Raw genomic sequence first — 20,257 nt, forward strand, 5'->3', positions numbered from 1 at the left:
AAAATTATAACCAAGCATAATTTACTGTGCATCCTAGAATTGTCAAATGAGGAAAATAATAATGAAAAGAAAACCAAACCACTAAAATTACAGTGCCCCCAAGATTCATTTTGCTTTAGAATGATTATTAATGATGTAGGTTGAAAATAATTTATCCAGCTTAGAAATCATTTAATATTATTACAAGCTGTTCAGAGAGCTTTAGTGGTCATAGCTACCAAAATTTAGTTATTTAAAAAAGTGTCGAGTGTTACTCATAAAAAGTAGTCTGATATGAGATCACCTTTACTGGCTAATAAAATCATTATCTAACATTATTTTCTTTGTACTGGGGACTGTGAAGGAACCCTGGTGGTGCAGTGGTTAAGCGTTTGGCTGCTAACCAAAAGGTTGGCAGTTCGAACCCACCAGCTGCTCCATGGGAGGAAGTGTGGCAGTCTGCTTCCGTAAAGATTTATAGCCTTGGAAACCCTGTGGGGCAATTCTACCGTCCTATAGGGTTGCTATGAGTCTGAATCAACTCGAAGGCAATGGGTTTGGGTTTTTTGTTTGTTTGTTTGAGTACTGTGCAAAGCACTTTCTACCCTGTGTCTCACTTAAGCCTCAATAAGGCCCTAAGAAGGAGCTCTGGTGATACAGTGGTTAAAGTGCTTGACTGCTAACCAAATGGTCAGCGGTTCGAATCCACCAGCCACCCTGAGGGAGAAAGATGTGGCAATCAGCTTCGGTAAAGACCAAGGAATTGGAAACCCTATGGGGCAGTTCTACTCAGGTGGAAATCCCGGTGGTGTAGTGGTTCAGAGCTACAGCTACTAACCAAAACACTGGCAGTTTGAAACCACCAGGTGCCCCTTGGAAACCCTATGGGGCAGTTCTACTCTGTCTTATACGGTTGCTATGAGTTGGACTAGGCTAGACAGCAACAGGTTTCTTCTTTTTTTTTTTTTTGGTTTAAGGCCCTGAGGGAAACACCGCCATCACTTCTGCTTTACCAGTTGCCCTTGAGTTGATCTGACTTGCGGTGACCCTATGTGTGTCAGAGTAGAATTGTGCTCCATAGGGTTTTCAACTGATGGTTTTTCAGAAGTGGATTGCCAGGCCTTTGTTCTGAGGCACCTCTGGATGGAATGAAACCACCCTCCTTTCAGCTAACAGCCGAGCACGTTCATGTTTGCACCACTTGAGGAACTGTCATTTCTGCTTCACAGGTGAGGAAACTGAGGAAATGCACCTTCAAGATGTGCCCTGGCTGTTCACGCTTGGTGGTATAAGAAAATCTGCAGTCCCATGGTTATTTCCCTGGGTGGCACAAAGGCTTAATGCAAAAGGCTGGAGGTTCGGGTCCATCTGGAGGTAAGCTGGAAGAAAGGCCTGGCGATCCACTTCCAAAACATCAGCCACTGAAAACCCTACGGAACGCAGTCCTAGTCTGACACAAGGTCACCGCGAGTGCAACTGACTCTAAGACAACTGATGTGATTGTTGTAAAAACACAAATATCACTGCTATTAAACTCAGAGATTTTACAGATAAGGCCTTGATTAACTTTTAAATTCTTTACTAAAATCTTCAGAATCAGAAAAAAAAAAACTTTCCCAATTGACATCAGTAAATATAATTTTACTTAAACAAAATTGAATTGTCCTTGTCTCCGTCACTTTGTTTTAAAGTTCTCTCACCTCTCAGATCTTAGCATTCACTTTAGCACTGTGATCGCTGCGTTCCCTGAAATAATGGAGACCAAAGGCTTTCTTAGAAATTTCGCGTCTGCAGAGGAATCTCAAGGTTTGATTCCATACTTCTTTTTGTTCCACGGCAATGTGGGTGACTTCCCAGACAGGCTGTGTTACGTAGGCCTTAAAAGTACCAGCTTGTTGTTTAATTTGGGTTTCACCAAGATTTTGCCATTGACTAACTGTGAGACCATGAATGAGTTATTTAGCTTTCTGAGCCTTTACTTCCTCATCTGTGAAATGGGGAGGTAATCAAATCCACAACTCATAGGGTCCTCGTGAACTAAGTGGGAGCATGCACATGCAGAACTTAGAATAGTACCTGGCTGTACCAAATGCTCAAAAAATGCTTGTTGTTGTTGGTTGCCCTCAGCCAAATCGGTTCTGACTCCTGGCAATCCCACAGGAGCAGAGTAGAACTACTCCATAAGGTTTTCAAGGCTGTGACCTCTCGGAAGCAGATTGCCACGCCTGTCTTCTGAGGTGCCTCTGAGTCAGAACTGTCAATCTTTCGGTTAGCAGTTGAGCGCTTAACTGTTTGTGCCACCTAGGGACTACTTCAACAAATGGTAGTTTTTACAAAGCTAAGCTATATTTGCATTTATGAAAATCAAAAGCCATAACTTGCTGGCTCCCAGAAATATATTAATAGGATTTCCGTATCAATAATTATATGATTATAAAAAAACCTGTTGCCGATGAGTTAATTCCGACTCATAATGACCCTGTAGGACAGAGTAGAATTGCCCCCATAGGGTTTTCAAGGCTGTAAATCTTTATGGAAGCAGACTGCCCCGTCATTCTCCTGTGGAACGGCTGGTGGGTTCGAACCACTGACCTTTCAGTTAGCAGCTGAATGTTTTTGAAGTAGTGCCTTTGCAGATAGTTTTATTTTTTCCCTATTTAAAAAAAAAAAAAATTAAATACCGTAACAGTCCTTGCTGATTTGTCTCCTGGCTAATGGCTGATGTCATCAACATCTTAGAGCCTATGAGTTTATGACTTCATAAATTGGTGATTAAGAACATTTTATTCCTTTCTAAGCTCCATCGTCTAAGAGAGGGAGAGCACATTAGTCCATGACCAGAGCCCATCAACCCTCTTTGGCCTGTGGGATCTTCCTTGTTCACCTAAGGTTTACATGTGCCTTTCTCCACAGGTTTAGGAATATTTTGGAGAATGGAGAAGGATGAGCAGAAATAAAATTTCTACCTGGAAATGAAATTATTTTTCTGCATTTTTTAAAAAAACTAATAACTAATGCCAAAAAGAAAAATGTTTTACTTTCAAAGCAGCAAGATTCCGACTGAACACACATTGCAATCAGCCTGTCCCCCAGCGTGTCTCACTCAGGTTAGTTCGCAACGTGTAGTTTTGATAAGGGAGATGAGTAACATTCTTTGCCTGCCTTCTGGTCTCCAGGTTGTATTTTCCCTTAGTTTTATATTAACTATTCCAAAATGCTTAAAAGCAGCACATACAGTCATCTCCTCGAAACCAGGCACAAAGGGGCAGCACAGGGGAGCGGAGACAACAGTGGGTTAGTGGCCGTGGAGCATTTTCAAGTTTGCTCCTCTTCTGAGTAGAAGGTTGACACGTATATGGATGTTGTGATGTTAACAAAAATGTGAGTCCAGTTCTATAGAAAGTGCTTTTATATGTACTGGTTCACTTGATTTCTAAACCAGTGGTCTCCAAAGGAGGTCTCACATATCCCAGAGGTGTGGCAAGGAAATATTAAAACTCTGATTTATATTTCTTATCTCGTCCCAGTATTGCTTTGTAAGATATATAACATATTAGTACAAGAGCCCAGTGCATTTAGGTGTACACATACTAGAAGTAAGTGTGCAAAATTTTGTAGTAGTCATAAAGGTATAGAGACCCCTGAAGTCATCTTCGTGTTTCTCAAAATGTGGCAGGAGAATCGGCCACACCAAGGATGCAGATGCCAGGGCCCCACCCTAGACCTGCTGAATCTCTGAGAGGTGAGGCCTAGAAATCCGCTTTGATAATCAGCCTGCCAGATGCTCCACTGAAGTTTACAGCCAACCCCCGAGGCACCTCTCTCCACCCCTAGGAGCCAAGAAAGGATTCCTGGTGGCACTTGGCTTCTAACCAAAAGGTTAGCTGCTCTGAGGCAGAAAGACGTGAGGATCTGCTCCCATAAAGATTACAACCAAGACAGCCCTTTGAGGCAGTTGGCAGGGGCAGGTTATCCAACAGGCGATGAAAGCATGGCACTTACCTTGCTTACCAGACCCTCTGTAGTGATCAACTTCACATTTTTTCACCCCATCAAAGATTCCGCTTCTAGGTATGGCTGCCATCTGTCTCTCTTCCAAACCCACGGCACCTTCCTACAGAATCAAAGCCTCTTTTCAAATTTACGATCCCTGACAGGGTTGGATTACCCAGTAAGCAAGGTAAACACAGGTTTACCTTGCTTACTGGGTAATCCACCCCTGGGCATTTCTGCTCTGTCCCATGGGATCACTATGAGTCGGAACCTACTTGATGGCACCTATCAACAGGAGCTGAGAGAAAAGTGAGGTCTGAGTCTTATTATTTTTTTTTTTTATTAACTTTTATTGAGCTTCAAGTGAACGTTTACAAATCAAGTCAGTCTGTCACATATAAGTTTATATACATCTTACTCCTTACTCCCACTTGCTGTCCCCCTAATGAGTCAGCCCTTCCAGACTCTCCTTTCATGACAATTTTGCCAGCTTCCAACTCTCTCTGTCCTCCCATCCCCTCTCCAGACAGGAGATGCCAACACAGTCTCAAGTGTCCACCTGATATAATTAGCTCACTCTTCATCAGCATCTCTCTCCTACCCACTGTCCAGTCCCTTTCACGTCTGATGAGTTGTCTTCGGGAATGGTTCCTGTCCTGTGCTAACAGAAGGTTTGGGGACCATGCCCGCTGGGATTCCTCTAGTCACAGTCAGACCATTAAGTATGGTCTTTTTATGAGAATTTGGGGTCTGCATCCCACTGGTCTGAGTCTTATTACACATAACCAAAATAAAACCCCGTTGTGTCGATTTTGACTCATAGTGACCCTATAGGACAGAGCAGAACCGCCCCATAGAGTTTCCAAGGAGCACCTGGTAGATTTGAACGGCCGGCCTTTTGGATAGCAGCTGTAGCACTTAACCACTATGTCACCAGGGTTTCCATTACACGCATGCACATCCTTTATTTTTTTATCCCCCAGGACTTTTAAGATTGAGTTGAAAATGTCAGAAAAATGTGGTCAGCCAAGCTGCCCACTGCTTGGCCCCAAGCACTGATTTTCTTAAGGTTTTTGTCTCAATTTGGGATGCAGTCCTCAGGGTAACATGGCCCATTATAGAGACCAAACCTTCACCAGCTGCTCAAACTACTGTGCCTACCTTTCCACAGACTGCTGTGAAGCCTCTTTACACAAATGAGCAGGATTGTCTGAGGGTGAAAACAGGAATAAATGGAATTTCTTTTCTCTCAAATACATACAGACTTGTGACTTCACAGCCCTACACTTATACCTTTATTACAACATAGCACCATCTCACAATTAGCATGCAGAAATCTAAGATTAGTTAGCTGGGTTTTTGGCTTATCACGTCTCCTCAACTAGACTGGTAAAGAGGTTTTATTCATTCATTCAGCAAATAATGTATTGAGTTCCCACTTTGTGCTATACACTATCCTAGAAAAAAACACTAAACCTGTTGTCACTAAGTCGATGCCGACTCAAAGCAAGCCTAGTGGACAGAACGGAACTGCCTCATAGGGTTTCCAAGAAGCAGCTGGTAGATTCCAACTGTTGACCCTTCAGTTAGCAGCCAAATGCTTAACCACTGTGCCACCAGGGCTCCAATATCTATGCAAATGGCACGTTTATTATGGTCACTTCAAGCTGAAAAAGTTTGCTAACAGTCAGTCACCTTCAAGTGACTGAATTCCACATACAGGGAGGAAGCATCTACAAGCAGCATGACAGCTGGCAGGCAATGTGTTTCTTCAAGTGGTTGAGGGTGCTTCGAAAGTCATCAGACTGTTTAAATATGTAACTTGATATGTGGAAGAAACTTTCAAATTTATCAAACAAATAAATGACTTGTTTTTCCACAAATTAACAGGAAAAGCATTTACCATGAAAAACAAATGTTAGCTTCCCTCTTTTTAATTATTATACATGCCAAAACAGGATTTTAAAATTAATGAGGTTTGACCTACAAGGGGAAAAAAAAAAATAAGCAGAAAGCAAGAATTTCCAAATTTTCATCATGAAATGTTCATTGTGCAAAAAGGAGTCCCCCTCGGTCAAAAAGTAAAGTCAAAGTCAAAGACTGGAGGTCATGTCCTGTGTCTGTACCTATAGTAGAAAACTGAAAATCAAAGGAACGAGCACTAGTTCATACTAGTTCCATTTTCTAAGTTACTGCACCAAGAGCCCAAGACGGTTGCTGTTGAGCTGATCACGACTCATAGTGATCCATGTGCGTCAGAGTAGCACTGTGTTCCATAGAGTTTTAAATGACTGATTTTTTGGAAGTAGATAACCAGGTCTTTCTTCCAACACACCTCTGGGTGGCCTCAAACCACCAGCCAAGTGCTTAAGCGTTTGTGCCACCCATGCATCAGATGTCAAAACTAAGGGAAGTCAGGAATGCACGTGCTGCTCTGGGTGCTTTAATCATTCTTCCTAGGGCCTCCTGTTTGGTGATGCTGATGGAAGACAACAGAGAATCTAACTCTTTGGGTCAGAGACACAGAGTAGGATAGGAAAGAGAAATGAGGAATGACAAGCATTTAGAGAACATGGGCAAACAGGCCATTAATTAAATTCAAGGAGCCCTGGTGACACAGTGGTTAAGCACTCAGTAGCTAACTGGAAGGTTGGTGATTCAAATCAACCAGTCACTCCATGGGAAAAAGATGCGGCAGTCTGCTTCCATAGAGATTACAGCCTTGGAAACCCTGTAGGGGCAGTTCTACTCTGTCCTATAAGGCCACTGTGAGTCGGAATTGACTTGACGGTAATGGGTTTTATACAAAATTCTCTTTGCTCTTTTGGTGACCTGGTTTGCCAGTTGGAACATTTTGCTAGTATCTGCATTGGAAAATAGAGAAAAACATTTAATTTCAAATTTGCATGATAGCTTAATTTTCCCAGTAAAATGTATTTTTCCAGCTCAAGAAACCTATATGCAATATTAAATAATCTTAAATCAAAATCAAGATGTAACATGGTCAATATCCACATGATGCAATTTGCTAAGATCACAGCAAGTATTTTATATTCAGAGTGAAATCTGTACGTTCGAATTGCCCAAAATGTTTGATTTTCATCATTACTTTTCTGATAGGGGTTGTGCCGAGCCAGGTTGCAGAAAGAAGATTCTACAACACAGCTGGATTCTTAACATAGCTGCTAGACAACCTGAGGGATAAGGCTGAAATCTGGAACTTCTTTTTAACGGAAAGATTCTGACTTTCCTCTGACATCCTTTGGTGGAGACTGGATTTTTGAGTAAAGATAAAAGGGGGCAGAATTGCTTTTAAAAAATGCTAGGAATTCTTGGTCATCTTTAACCCTTTGGAAGCACTTATTCACACAAAAAGAATCTTTAGTATCTAAAAGAGTTGTCAAGTAGGTGAATTTCTGTAGCAGTCCTAAAATGTAAAATTATAATATGTATGTATGCAAAAGTATGTTTCCGTTCAAGGGAAAGAGACCTGTCTGCACTCACACCTTACCCTACCTCTTCCCTGTCTGCATTTTCTTCTTTTATTTTTCTGTATGGAGGTATTAGCAGCACGTTGAGATGGTGGTGTGTGCCCAGTGTTCCTTCCCCTGAACCAGAGGCTTAAGTCCCTTCTATGTCATACTAAATAAAAAATTTCAAACCCTTTCAAAACTGGCATTATCCCAGGCTTTTGTGTTTTGAGGATCGGGTGTGGCAGTATAAGCTGTCCGCCCTAAAACTCGATGTCCATTCTCCCCCTTCTCAGTTTAGAATTATGTGAGGAGGCCATGCACACAGCTAGAAAACCTACTGTTCCCAGCTTCTGTTGTGGCTAGATGTGGCCAAGTGACCAGCTGCTGACCAAGAGATATAAGTGGAAGTCCTTTAAAGAGAGGGAGTAGCATCTTTTGACTCTTTATTCTTTTTCCTGCATGGAAAGAAATATAATGACTAAAGCTCCAGTAGCCCTTTTGGACCATGAGGTGACCTTGAGAACGGAAACTAAAATGGTAGAAACATGGATCTCTGATACCACAGGATGCCCTAGCAGCCTGGACTGCTGCCTACAGACCTCTTTTACATTGGAGAGGAATAAACTGTTTGTTTAAGCCATTTATCACACGTGGATGAAGCTAATCCCAACTGATACACTTGGGAAACTGCTGAAGGAATGTGCATTTATGCATTTGGTATACTAAATGCAATAGCAAACACACCTAGACTGCAATTCACAACGCCAACACTTTATCTTTTCAGGGCTGAGTGACCTCGTATGTAGAGACACCTTGTCATCACAATACTCAACAAACCCAGCATAACATATTCCTACTAAGCGTTTTTAAGGAGGTCAATCTTAAAGATGTTAGAAGGCTCAGAAATCATATTTAATGATGAATAATTACTGAAAGGCAGCAATGACATTATAATAAGTACTTCACAATATTAGAGTTGTCAGTTGTGGGGATATAAAATTTTTTCAAAGGATTTGTTTTTAGCTAGTAAGACTTATTTTATTGAGTGCCTACTGTGTGCCGGGCACTTTAAAAAACACTCGTATCATCTCATTTCATCTTCACAAGTATACACTATTACTCTTTTCACTTAACAGAGGGACAAATAGAAGGGAGAAGTTCCTTGCCAAAGGCCACATGGCAAAGCTGGAAATCAAACCAGGGTTAATCAGATTTCAGAGCCTGTGCTATGAAACACCATACATACAAAATCGACTTTCATGTTCATACTTTTGTATATTTACAGAGCATTTCGATCATCTTCAACTATTACATATTCTCCAAGGAGCTATGTCAGAACGGCTGTCCTTGTTTTTATAAATTAGAAGGCTGAAATCCAGAGAGGGCTTGGCCATCCGTAAGGGAAGGCAGTAGGCCTGGTATCAGACTTTGAACTTGAGGAACAGAGAGCCAAGGCCTTGCTCAGCTCGCTGACTTGGTCTCTTCCTCGGCTGTAATTTCCTGGTATAACTTGTAAATTGAAAGAAACGTCAAGCAACACTGACACTCCATCTGAGAAAGTTATAACCACTTTTGAGTTAAGACAAACATGTTATATTTTAATCAGAGTCAGACATTTAATGGCATAAAACAATCCCCATTTCCCTTGGTGGTTCCAAACCTCATGAACTTAAGATCCAAATATGACACAGGAGGTTTATGAATTATTTTGGCCAGCCTCCCCAATCCCAAAAGAGATTAAAAAGTAATAACGTAAAAAAGTTAAGGTTATGGTGCCTTAGTATCACAGCTAATGACTAACCATTTGTTTACTGGTGACTTCTGCTCTACCTGAAAGCTTCTGAGTGTAACTCATTGTTAAACAAATAGTTATCAGTTCCCTGGGCGATTGTCCCTGAAGGTAAGCCACGCTCCGGGTACACATTAGGCACTTCCAGTGGGTCATCACCTTGTCCAGGTTCGGGCTAACATTTGGCTCTCGAAAGCAAGGTAAGGAATTTACAGTCAAACAGAATGCTTCGAGATTCTGAGCCTTTGGGATTAAGGGCTGGGACTTCAGAGCATTCTTGTGGACACCTGAATCAGATATTCCAGGGGCCTTTGAGGGATGGCAAACAGGTTGCTTAATTTCTGCATTTGCTGTGAGTGTGAGTGCAATAGCCCACTCTGATTTTTATTCTAGTGTCATGTTCTATACGAGAGCCCATCTAAACAGAGTGATACTTCAAATATGTAACAAGCAGTATGGCACAGGTATGACAATCCCAATAGAGGCTGGTGTAAACGACCGGTATGGCTGCACTGGCGCATGCTGGAGGAATACCAGCTCTGTATCTAAGAGCAGATGTACCCCTCATGCTCAGCTATGTCCAGACAGTAGCTTGCTGGCCTGCACAATCCCCTCACCTAATATACCTCATCGATATCTTCTCCTGCAGTAGCAGCTTCTAAAGCCGCGAGGGCTTCTGCCACCGCTGCGTCCTCATCCACCATCTCTCCGTTCCTGCCTCCGTTGGAACCATGGACATCCTCCCGCCCATTTCCTGGATCGACCACAGGCTCTGCAGGAGCAGGATCCTCCTCTTTAAAGCAGACACTTAAAACTTCTGCTGCCACGCCCTCATTTAATGAATCCCAGCTTCTCGACATGCAGGTCATATTCAAGTTAGGAAGGAAAATTTGCTTCCGGGGCTCATCCTCAACATGATTCTGGAAAAGACAGTCCTTTTCCTCATGATCAACACTGTCTACCGCTGAGCCCCAAAGCTGAGGGTAATCTGGAGCTGGTATCTCTAAGACATGGTCTTGTACGCCCAAGGCATGAATTTCTGCCTTGGAAGGAGCTCTGGAGCCTCCATTTTGGACGACTTGGGTCTCTTCTGAAGCTGGCAGCACACCATCCTGTTTCCTGGCACCCCCTCCTTCAAGGAATGGAAGAGCTGGGTGAACGTTGTCGTTTGCAGTACTGGCCAAGGAGCCCCTGTCACTGTGCTGGGACCTGGGATTCCCAGGGGGCTGCAGAGCAGCAGCGGGGCCAACACCATTGACAGCATCATCAGTCTTCTCCACACAGTGGTTCCCTCCTGGGTCCCTCTGAGGGAGAGGTCCTTGGTGGGGCCGGCAGAGCTCCTGGAAACTAGTCGTTCTGCTTTGGCTCTCAGTTCTCTTCAAACCCTCATTATGAAGATCATTTTTATGCACCAGGACTTCACTGCACTGTTTGTCTTTTAATTGAATGATGTCGTCTTCATCTAACTTGCAGCTGCTTATTTCATTGACATAGCCAGGGGAGGGCATTTGCACAGGATCGAAGAGATAGCTGGGGGTGAGAATACGGAAAATCAGTCAAGTTTGCGTGAGGATTAGTATTTTTGACCACAGACTGCTTCTTTTCACTATTGCTTTTAATTTAGTTTCCATGATTAATTAATCTTTTAAACCTGTATAACCAAAAACCCATTTCTGTCAAGTCGATTTCTACTCATAGCAGCTCTATAGGATAGAGCAGAACTGCCTCATAGGGTTTCCAAGGAGGGGATGGTGGATTTGAACTGCTGTCCTTTTGGTTACAGCCGAGCTCCTAACCAACGCACCAACCAGGGCTCCTAAACCTATATATCTACATAAAATAGATGTAGCTGGTATAAAAACATTCTACTACTGGAAACAGATCTTAAGAAGAGATTCAAAAGAGGGAGAAAAGAAGGCAAAGTACAAAGTGGTTTGCGGAGTTAAAAAAAAAAAAGATAAATGTTCAATAATAGGGAAATAAATGGTTAAGTAATGACGCTACATCCCCTTAGTGGAATATTATGCAGGCATTAAAATGATAGCTATGAAACCTACAGCAGCATGATTCTTATAATAAATGTGTTTTGAATAATGCCTAACATCACATTATATGTGTGTATGTGTGCGTGATCTCATAGCAACCCTGTAGGACAGAGTAGAACTGCCCCATATGGTTTCCAAGGAGCTCCTGGTGGATTTGAACTGCTGACTTTTCAGTTAGAATCGATTCGACGGCAACAGGTTATATATGTATTTACATACACACACACGTGTATAAGGAAAACTTATACATGTACGTATCTGGAAAAAAAACAGAAAAATAAAGACAGTTTTATTTGGAAGGAGGCAAGATTGTCAGTTAATTTTGCCCCTTGATTTTATGGGGAATTCTATGCATATCATCAACGTTTTTGTAAAATAAAATACGGACAAAATTAAAAGCACACATGTGGTTGGGACAATTTACTTTCAGTGATGCAGTTTCTCGAATTCTCTGAAACTATGCTTTTCTCTGTGTTGAAGCTCCCCGGAGAAATGTAAATTCTACCCAAACCAAATTCAGTCTCAGAGAACAATGGCACTCTCAGCAGGCTCTGAAGAGTGAACAGAAAGAGTTTAAAAACCTAGGCCACACATGCTCTTAAATGCCATCAAAACAGTTCCAAACTCTTAATTTGTTGCCAATTTCAATCATGTTTCAAAAACGCACTGAATCCACGTGAGGCCTTTAAAAGTGACTCCGCAAAGTCCTGTGTTCAGATGAAGTCTTTTTCAACTTTACCTTTGTATCATTTTACAGCACCTGCACCCCATCTGGATTATTTTTTGTTAACATCTGGAAAAGAAAGTATAACAAGGAGAGAATATAGTGAATGATATGTTAATAGGAATTATTATTTTTTTATTTCCTAGACATTCAAAATTAGGAGAGTCATAATTTCTGGCAAAAGGGCAACACGTGGATGGAGGGTGAAGGGGCGCTGTTTTTGGGGAACTCCATGTATCTAAAGTTACTGATTCAGAGTTCTCATTCACTGACACTTGTCCTTGTACCAAGCCCTTTCATCAACCCTGAGTTACATATTTTCATCCTCATTTGACAGATGAGGAAAACATGGGTTGAAGGGTACTAGAGAGTGGTGGTGGGGTGGAGGTGCTGAGAAGGATCTGTGTCATTTTCTAATCCATGGCCTTATGCGGAGGACATACGAACCCTGGTTTTTGTTTGTGTCAGCCATGCCACATGGGTGTAAAGAGTATGGAGTTTGGGGATAGAAAATCTTGGTTCAGAGTCCAGCTCCGCCCCTTACTGGCTTTGTGATTATGGGCCTCAGTGACTTCATCTGTAAGGGGGAGTAATAATATACATACCTTATGGTGGTGTCAGGGGATTATAGGAGTTAATATTCAAAAAAAGCATAGTCCTATGCCTAGTACCTAGTAAACACTCAATAAATTGTACTACTCAGCCCTGTTTGGAGAAACCAAAAAACTAAACCCATTGCTGTTGAGTCAATTCTGACTCACAGTGACATGACAGGCTAGAGTAGAACCATCCCATAGCGTTTCCAGGGCTGTAATCTTTACGGTAGCAGACTGCCGTATCTTTCTCCTGTGGCGCGAGTGGCTGGTGGTTTGAACCACCGACCTTTCAGTTAGCAGAGCTTTAACCACTGCACTACCAGGCTCTTCTCCTGTTTGGATACATCATATTAAAAGAACTGGGGAGGCGGGGAGGGGAGGAAAGGAAGCCTTGCACTAAAGGAGGATGTAATCTAGTTGCCAGAACATACACATACAAACAAGGTCATTAACAAGGTAGTACTTGTTTCTGGAATAAGAGGCAAATGGCATGTTTCTATCAACCGTGACACCAACTGAAGGGCATAAGCCCCAAGTGCAACAAAAGTTCCACAGAAGAGAGAGATCACTGGGGGCTTACCTAATAAAATGCATGTACAACCATTTACTTTTTCAAAGCACTCTTGCTTAAGTTACCCCATTCCTCAAGCCCAGGGTTTCATCCTCAATCCCTGCTCTCTAATTATCACCATTTTCTGCTAATAATTCACAGATCAGCTGGATTAAATAGGATAAAAATACATCCACCCCTCCCCTTCCCCCAGCACCTCCTCCTACTTTCCTACCCCCTGGCCCCCCTACAATCTGATCTAAAATCCTACCACTTTCCCCTTTCCCTATTTATCTTGGCCTTTGTAAAACAACGCAAAACAAAAACTCAGGAGGATAGGTGGCCAAAAAAAAAAAAAAAAAAAATCAAAGAAAAGAAAAAAAAGGGTTTTGAAGTGTCTGAGAAGCAGAAAGGGCAGACTATGGGTCATAATAATGTAACTGAGGCAATAATAAAATATTAATCATTAAAAAAAAACAGGTAGGTCCATTTGATGACGGAGGGTTCAGGTTGTATGTGGGTACAGTTTTCTTCTGACAGAAAGAGAGGAAGGTGCAGGTCTTGAGCGACACCTTGTGTCTCCAGCTTCCCAGAGGCTGACCAAGCTCGGCCCTGGGACGCTAGCCAGCTAGCCAGCTTAGAGGGTCTATCCTCACCTTCTGTTTGTATTCCCTGCCACAGGAGCAATTAGCATGGAAATGAAGAGACTGCTGAAATGGCCCAACTCACAAACCACGACTTCCCTCTCCTCACAGAACTGACACTTATCTGTGGCTTTCTGGAAGCCCTCCTCCCCAGGAAAACCATGGGAACTATATTTTTTTCTTTAAAGCCATGTAATTACAAAGGATGTTTTGATAACTCTTCCTCTTTCAGGATCAAATTTCCAGTTGGTTTCTCTCCCCATCACTTACTACATTGGTTTCCCAAACACCCGGCCCCATACCTGAGGGAGATGTGGCTGCACCTGTCTCCCAAGTGCAGTGACAACCGGCCTCTTCCTGCTAGGAGGCTATACCCTCTCACCTTACCCAGGATTTCCTTCCCCAGCAACATCCCTTCTCTCAAGAGACAGGCTCTAATGTCCAAGGTTGCGTGACCTGCTGCTGAAAATGGTGGGGACTAAGGTATTTACACCCCACCCCTGTGTGTCCAGTATCTACAGTTAGGTTTCTTTGGACAACAGGCCAAGATATTTATCATTATATGATGTGTAATCTCAAAGTCAATGCATTTCTCTTGGGACAGATTACCCAATAATCAAGGATAATCAAAGATGCGGTGAAACTCATGTGAAATTGTGCACTACAGATTAGTAAATCAACACAAGTAAGCCTGTGCATACCTTGCTTAATGTAAACCCATGCGTGCCTTGCTTACTGATTAATCTGCCCCTGTTCCCACACCCACATCTTGTCTTTGGCAAGGAATTCTATTTCCGGGTGCAAAAAGAAAATACTCTTCATTCAACTTGATACACGGAAAAAAAAAATGCTGCTCTTTCAAAGTAATATTGAATTTAAAATGGACAGCTTATTTTTTTTTCCTCCATCTTTGACAGCTAGCTTAAAGGTGAGAACTCAGTTGTTGGGTGCTCTTTTTTACTGAACAGCACAAAAATTTGCTTTCTCTTTGGAGTATAAAAAAGCAACAGAGAAGCAAAGGGCAAATCTCTCTCAACAATCACCTGGTTTACACAAGGGAAAAGCAAATACCATTAGGATGGCTGTGTTCACCCACTGCTGGAAGCTCTGCTTGAGTCCCTGTGTGGGGGATTGACTCTGCCCAGTGTTGGTGTTTTGTGTTAAACTTAAATAGACCTGTGTTTGAAAATGGCCATGCGAATGCCTGTCAGTTGGTGGTGAAGTCTCTTTGCTGGAAAATCCTGTTTCTCAAGCGGAGTAGGGTGAATGTACGAGGGGGAGGGGAAAGCGCCAGAGTTTTTTAAGGAGGCAGAGAAACTGGTTGAGTATTCACCAGGAAGTCAAGAGAATATAGAAAAAGATTCAACGCATCCGGAAAAGGCTTACTGTGTAAAGTGATAATCTCAAGGAATAACAGGGACTGGTCCAAAGGACAGAGGGGCCAGTCTGTAGAGGTCCTACTGGCCAAATCTGGAACAATTTGAGCATCAAAATAAATACTACTAATAAAGGATTGGAGTCACTGGGTGGTGCAAACAGTTAACGTGTTTGGCTGCTAACTAAAGGGTTGGAGGCTTGAGTCCACACTGAGGCACTTGGAAGAAAGGCCTGGAGATCTACTTCTGAAACCCTATGGAGCACAGTTGTACTGGAACACATATGGAACTGCCATGAGTCAGAACTAGATTATAACCCACTGAATAAAATGAGAATCCATAATTCCATGCTGACATAAATAAAGATGGAAAGCTCTTCCTTATAAGGAGAAAGCCAGCTAACAAACATATAAGGAGTAACGGAATTAGAAAAATGCTCATTTGGCAACCATCATAATAATAACTGATTAAGGCAAAAATCATCAATGGATACTAAAACTAGTGGGTGAAAGTTTGAGGCCAACAGGATTGTGGTGCAGTTAATTACTTAATATGACCCTACTCACCATAGTCTTCGTGACTCCTACACAATGGTTGAGTGGGACCATGCAAATAAGGTGAATGGAACCTTGTGTGGGGTGGGACATGCAAAAAAGTATATGGAACCCTAAGGAGAGGATTGGTTAGTTTTGCCATCCCACTAGGCTTAAAATGGACCACGCTGGAGGCGGAAAGGGGTACCTCACTACCACCAAGAAAGAAGAGATGGGAGCAGAGTGTGTCCTTTGGACCTGGGGTCCCTAGGCTGAGAACTTCCTAGACCCAGGGGACAGTGCAAGATTGTGAGAAGCAGCAGCAAGCACAGCAGAGAACTGGCAGCAGCAGAACCAAGAGACCAGCAGGCAACAGTGAGGTGAGCTTCCCGGTCCAAGGAGCGAGAGAGCTGAAAGCCTTTGGGCAGGAAGCTTACTGGTGGAGTGGGGTGCCTCTGGGCACTTATTGGCAGAGCTTTGTAACACTTGCCCAAACAGGGCAGAGGAAGGGCTGAGAGGCTGAGGGCCAGGGGCCTGCCTGCAAGCACAGCTGAGGAGAGGCGGTCATGATTGAAGAACTGTATCCTGAGCTACTTCTGATCTTGAATTGTAACCTGTTGCTTCCCTAATAAACCCCATAATTGTGAGTATTGTCTGTGAGTTCTGTGTGGCCACTGCAACAAACTATCAAAGTCAGCAGAGAAAGAGAGAGTGCCGTGGGAGGGATGGCTTGGGTCAGAGCTGGTAAAAAGTTTGGAGGGTGAAGTTATATTTGACCTCTGTCTTATAGGAATCAGCCTTGGGCTATGGACCCTGATTCTCCTTCCCCTTGTGAAGTTAGAGGTCAGAAGCCTCCACAATGCCATTTTTACAAGGATACTTATGTAGCCTAAAAGTATCTCCCCACCACATACTTATTAGTTACAAACGGTAAAATAGTATCTTAACTGGCACACAGCACTTTAACCAAATGAACAAAGTTAATATTGCCAGTAATAACACTAATCAGCCGCACACAACTCTGATACAATGCACTGAGAACTCAGCATCATCTCTGTGATTTTCCTGCCCAAAGAGCCTAACCTGAATCTAAACATGAGGAAACATCAGTCAAACCCAAACTGAGGGATATTCTGCAAAAATAACTGTTCTGTACTCTTAAAAATGTAATGTTAGGAAAAACAAAGGAAGACTGAGAAACTATTCCAGGCTAAAGGAAGCTAAAGAGACATGACAACTGAGTGCAATTCGTGATCTGGAATTTTCTTTTGCTAAAAAGGTCATTATTGGGACAACTGGTGAAATCTGAATGAAGTCTGTATTAAACCAGCTCTAATTTCCTCATTTGGATTATCGTACTGGGATCATATAAGAGAATATTCTTGCTTTTAGGAAATATACACTGAAGTATTTAGGGGTAAAAAAGGGACATAGTATATGCAACTTATTCAAATCACTCAGAAAAAAATAACGTGTGTGTGTGTGTGTGTGTCGGGGGGAGAGAAAAAAAGCAAATGTGATAAAATGTTAACAACTGAGGACTCTAGTTAGAGGGTACAGCTCTGGTGGTGAGGCAGTTAAGAGCTATGGCAGCTAACCAAAAGGTCTGCAGTTCAAATCCACCAGCCGCTCCTTGGAAACCCTTTGGGCGGTTCTCCTCTGTCCTATAGAGTGGCTACGGGTCGGAATCGACTTGACAGCAATGCATTTTTTTGTTTGTTTTTAGTTGGAGGGTATATGAGGATTCTTTGTACTTTTCTTGCAACTTCTCTGTAAGCACTAAAGCCAGTTCTTTTTCCACTTGTCCCTGGGCTAGGACTTAATACCAACAGGAAATCACTGATATTAAGATATTTCCTATAAAGACACACACAGAGAGAGGTCTTGGAAAGGAATACATCAAAACCCTACCAGCCTTTCTGAATTAAGCTGTCATTCCTCTTACGTACTGAAGATATTTATTCAATACACAGTCCCAGGTGGTAGAACTTCGAAGGCTTATTTGTAGGTACTGTTCCTGCCCTCAGAGTGTTCTGTCTTAGAGGGGGATTTACAATCTAGGGTTCTGTTATAGGTTGAATTTGTGCCCCTATACCTGAGGATGTAATCCCATTTGGGAATAGGGTTTTCTCTGTTATGTTAATGAGGCCATATCAGTGTAGGGTGTGTCTTAAATCTACTCAGTTTTGAGATAAGAACACATTAGACACAGAGAAGTAGGCAAGGATGAGCAAAGAAAAATGCCACATGGAGATCTCCAAGGAGCGCTGAGAAGAACACTAGAGAAGCTGGACAAGGATTTTTCTTCCAGAGCAGACAGAGAGAGGCTCTGCCCTGAATTTGGACTTCTAGCCTTCTGAACTGTGAGAAAATAGATTCCTGTTCTCTAAAACCACCCAGTCATGGTAGTTCTGTTACAGTAGGAGTAGGAAACTGAGACAGGCTCCCACAGCTGTTTGCAGTGTGCCTCCCCTACCTCATCACAGGCTCCTCACAGGCAACACCCAGTGCAGAATCCAACACACAGTGGCACTTCATACTTGTTGTCTAAATGAAGGAATGATTGGTGAGTGACAGGTGTGAAGGAATAAGTGATGGGTGTGAAATTTTATACGTTATTTCAATAGTGGGTCTAACTCTTTCCACCATCAAATCTCATACTACCCAGTGGTCCAAAATTAAAAGTCAAGTCCATGAGCTGAGGGAAATGGGAGAGACTGCTTCCTCTTTTTCAGCTTGGGAAACAGCAAAACCTCCACTGTACTTCAAGGATTCTATTCAACAAGCTTTTAACCACTGTGAAGCTGTGGTGTGAATTTATAGTGAAGCTGGAGTACTTGGAAGAGAGAGACAATAAAATTAAATACTTAAATTTCAGCTGTTTTGAAAAACCAACTTGCTTAATGTTTAGAAAACACAGTCTGGGAATTGACACAACCTGGCCAGCCTGCGAAGTCAACAACTATTTTGTGAGTGGTTTCTGGGTACTGAGCTCCTCAACTCAAGAGGAAAGAATGAAAGCTCCTAGCGCTGAGCCCCCTTAACAGAAGCTATTAGACTGCCTGCCCAACTTCACAGTAGAAAATGGGCTAGAAGGGAAATTCTTGACTACCCAGTCTATATTTTCAGTGGAACTATTTCCTCCTTTCTAGCAGACTTGGAAAACTCACTGGAACAAATTTTTCTGGTGTGCTTATTTTTCTCCTAAAGAGGCTGCTAAGCTTTTTGTTATTTTGATGAGGGAAAGCCTGAAAAATAGGTCTTTACTATCAGGACCACCAGATAGTCCATTTTATGCATTCTCCATAGTCCACATGCTATATATATAGCTAGTATCACCCAGAACTGAGTTTGATGGTTTGTGTGCAGATAGGTATTAATATATTTTCTTCCCCAAGAGGGTCCCCTGGTCACACAGGTTGGGGAACCGTAGAGATTAATGGTGATGACATTCACGGTAATTAAACGGAACTACTTCACTTTGTTTAACCCAATATTTCCCCAAATTATTTGACCATAGAGTTTTTTTTTTCCTCCATAAAAGGCTTGTTAACAGCTATAAAGATCAACTGCCATCTATCTATTCAATTGTGTTCCTAACAGCGCCAGCAGTGTTTCTTCCTCTGACTCTAACCACTTGGAACTAGGTCAGGCCTCACAAGTTAAAAGGCACGGTCCTCCAGACTGCCAAGTGTGCCCAAGACCTCAGGGGACCAGGGCAAGCTTGGGGGTTCCCATAATATCCTCACTTCTGATCTATTGACTACAAATTCGGGGGTTCCCTCCACCCTCTTCATGATGCCAGCTGTAAGCTTGGGCATCCCCCAGGGCCTCCCTCACTTCTAACCTGCTGGCTACAAACTCAGGGTTTCACTACACCCTCTCAGAATACCAGGATCCCCAGACCTCCTCGCATCTGACCTGCTGGTTTCCACTATTTCCTTGGTTCAATAATTCACTAGAGCAATTCACAGAACTCAGGAAAGTACTAATATTTATCATTACACTTTTATTACAGCTAAAGGGTACAAATGAAGAGAAGCACAAGGTGAACTCTGGGATGGTTGTCAACACCAAGCTTCCATGTCTCTAAAGAGACTCGCTAGCCTCCCACAGTGCATCAATATTTATCATCAACCAGGAAGCCCAGGGAGCTTCCACATTCTAGACCCTTTTTGGGCCTCATTACATAGGCATGTTTGATTGAATCATGCCTCCCTCTCCTGAGGTCAACTGATGTCCTGGGTGGGTACTTCTGGCCTGGCCAGCCCCCACCTAAGAGTCACTTCATTAGCATAACCTGTTAGGTATGGTCTGAAGGCCTCATTTAAGACACTTCGATCACTTGGAAAATTGCAAGGTTTTAGAGGCTATCTCTCAGGAACTGCAGACAAAGACCAAATTCTCTGGGTAAAGTTAAATTCTTTACCTCACAACCACCAAAAGGACTTGTCTTCTATGGAACACTTTGGGAAAAACTGTTGAAATGACAGTTCTTATCATCAGGGGAGTTTTGTGCCCATACTGGTATTTGGGTAAGTTTAGCCCAGTAGAG

At 42.6% G+C, this 20,257-nt stretch overlaps 1 protein-coding gene across 1 annotated transcript in view; it reads right to left on the minus strand.

Annotated features, from left to right (window-relative positions):
- Window positions 1–3,481: 3,481 nt before the first annotated feature.
- C5H4orf19 (chromosome 5 C4orf19 homolog) overlaps window positions 3,482–20,257 on the minus strand; it is a 53,231-nt gene continuing 36,455 nt past the window's right edge. The window contains exons 3-4 of the mRNA XM_003411387.3: window positions 12,019–12,072; window positions 3,482–10,764 (exon numbers count right to left, since the gene is read on the minus strand). Coding sequence (XP_003411435.1) covers window positions 9,852–10,764; window positions 12,019–12,050 — 945 coding nt within the window. The 5' untranslated portion in view covers window positions 12,051–12,072 and the 3' untranslated portion in view covers window positions 3,482–9,851. The remainder of the gene's footprint in view (window positions 10,765–12,018; window positions 12,073–20,257) is intronic.

Source organism: Loxodonta africana, chromosome 5, assembly GCF_030014295.1.
Source record: "Loxodonta africana isolate mLoxAfr1 chromosome 5, mLoxAfr1.hap2, whole genome shotgun sequence".
Taxonomy (NCBI): Eukaryota; Metazoa; Chordata; class Mammalia; order Proboscidea; family Elephantidae; genus Loxodonta; species Loxodonta africana.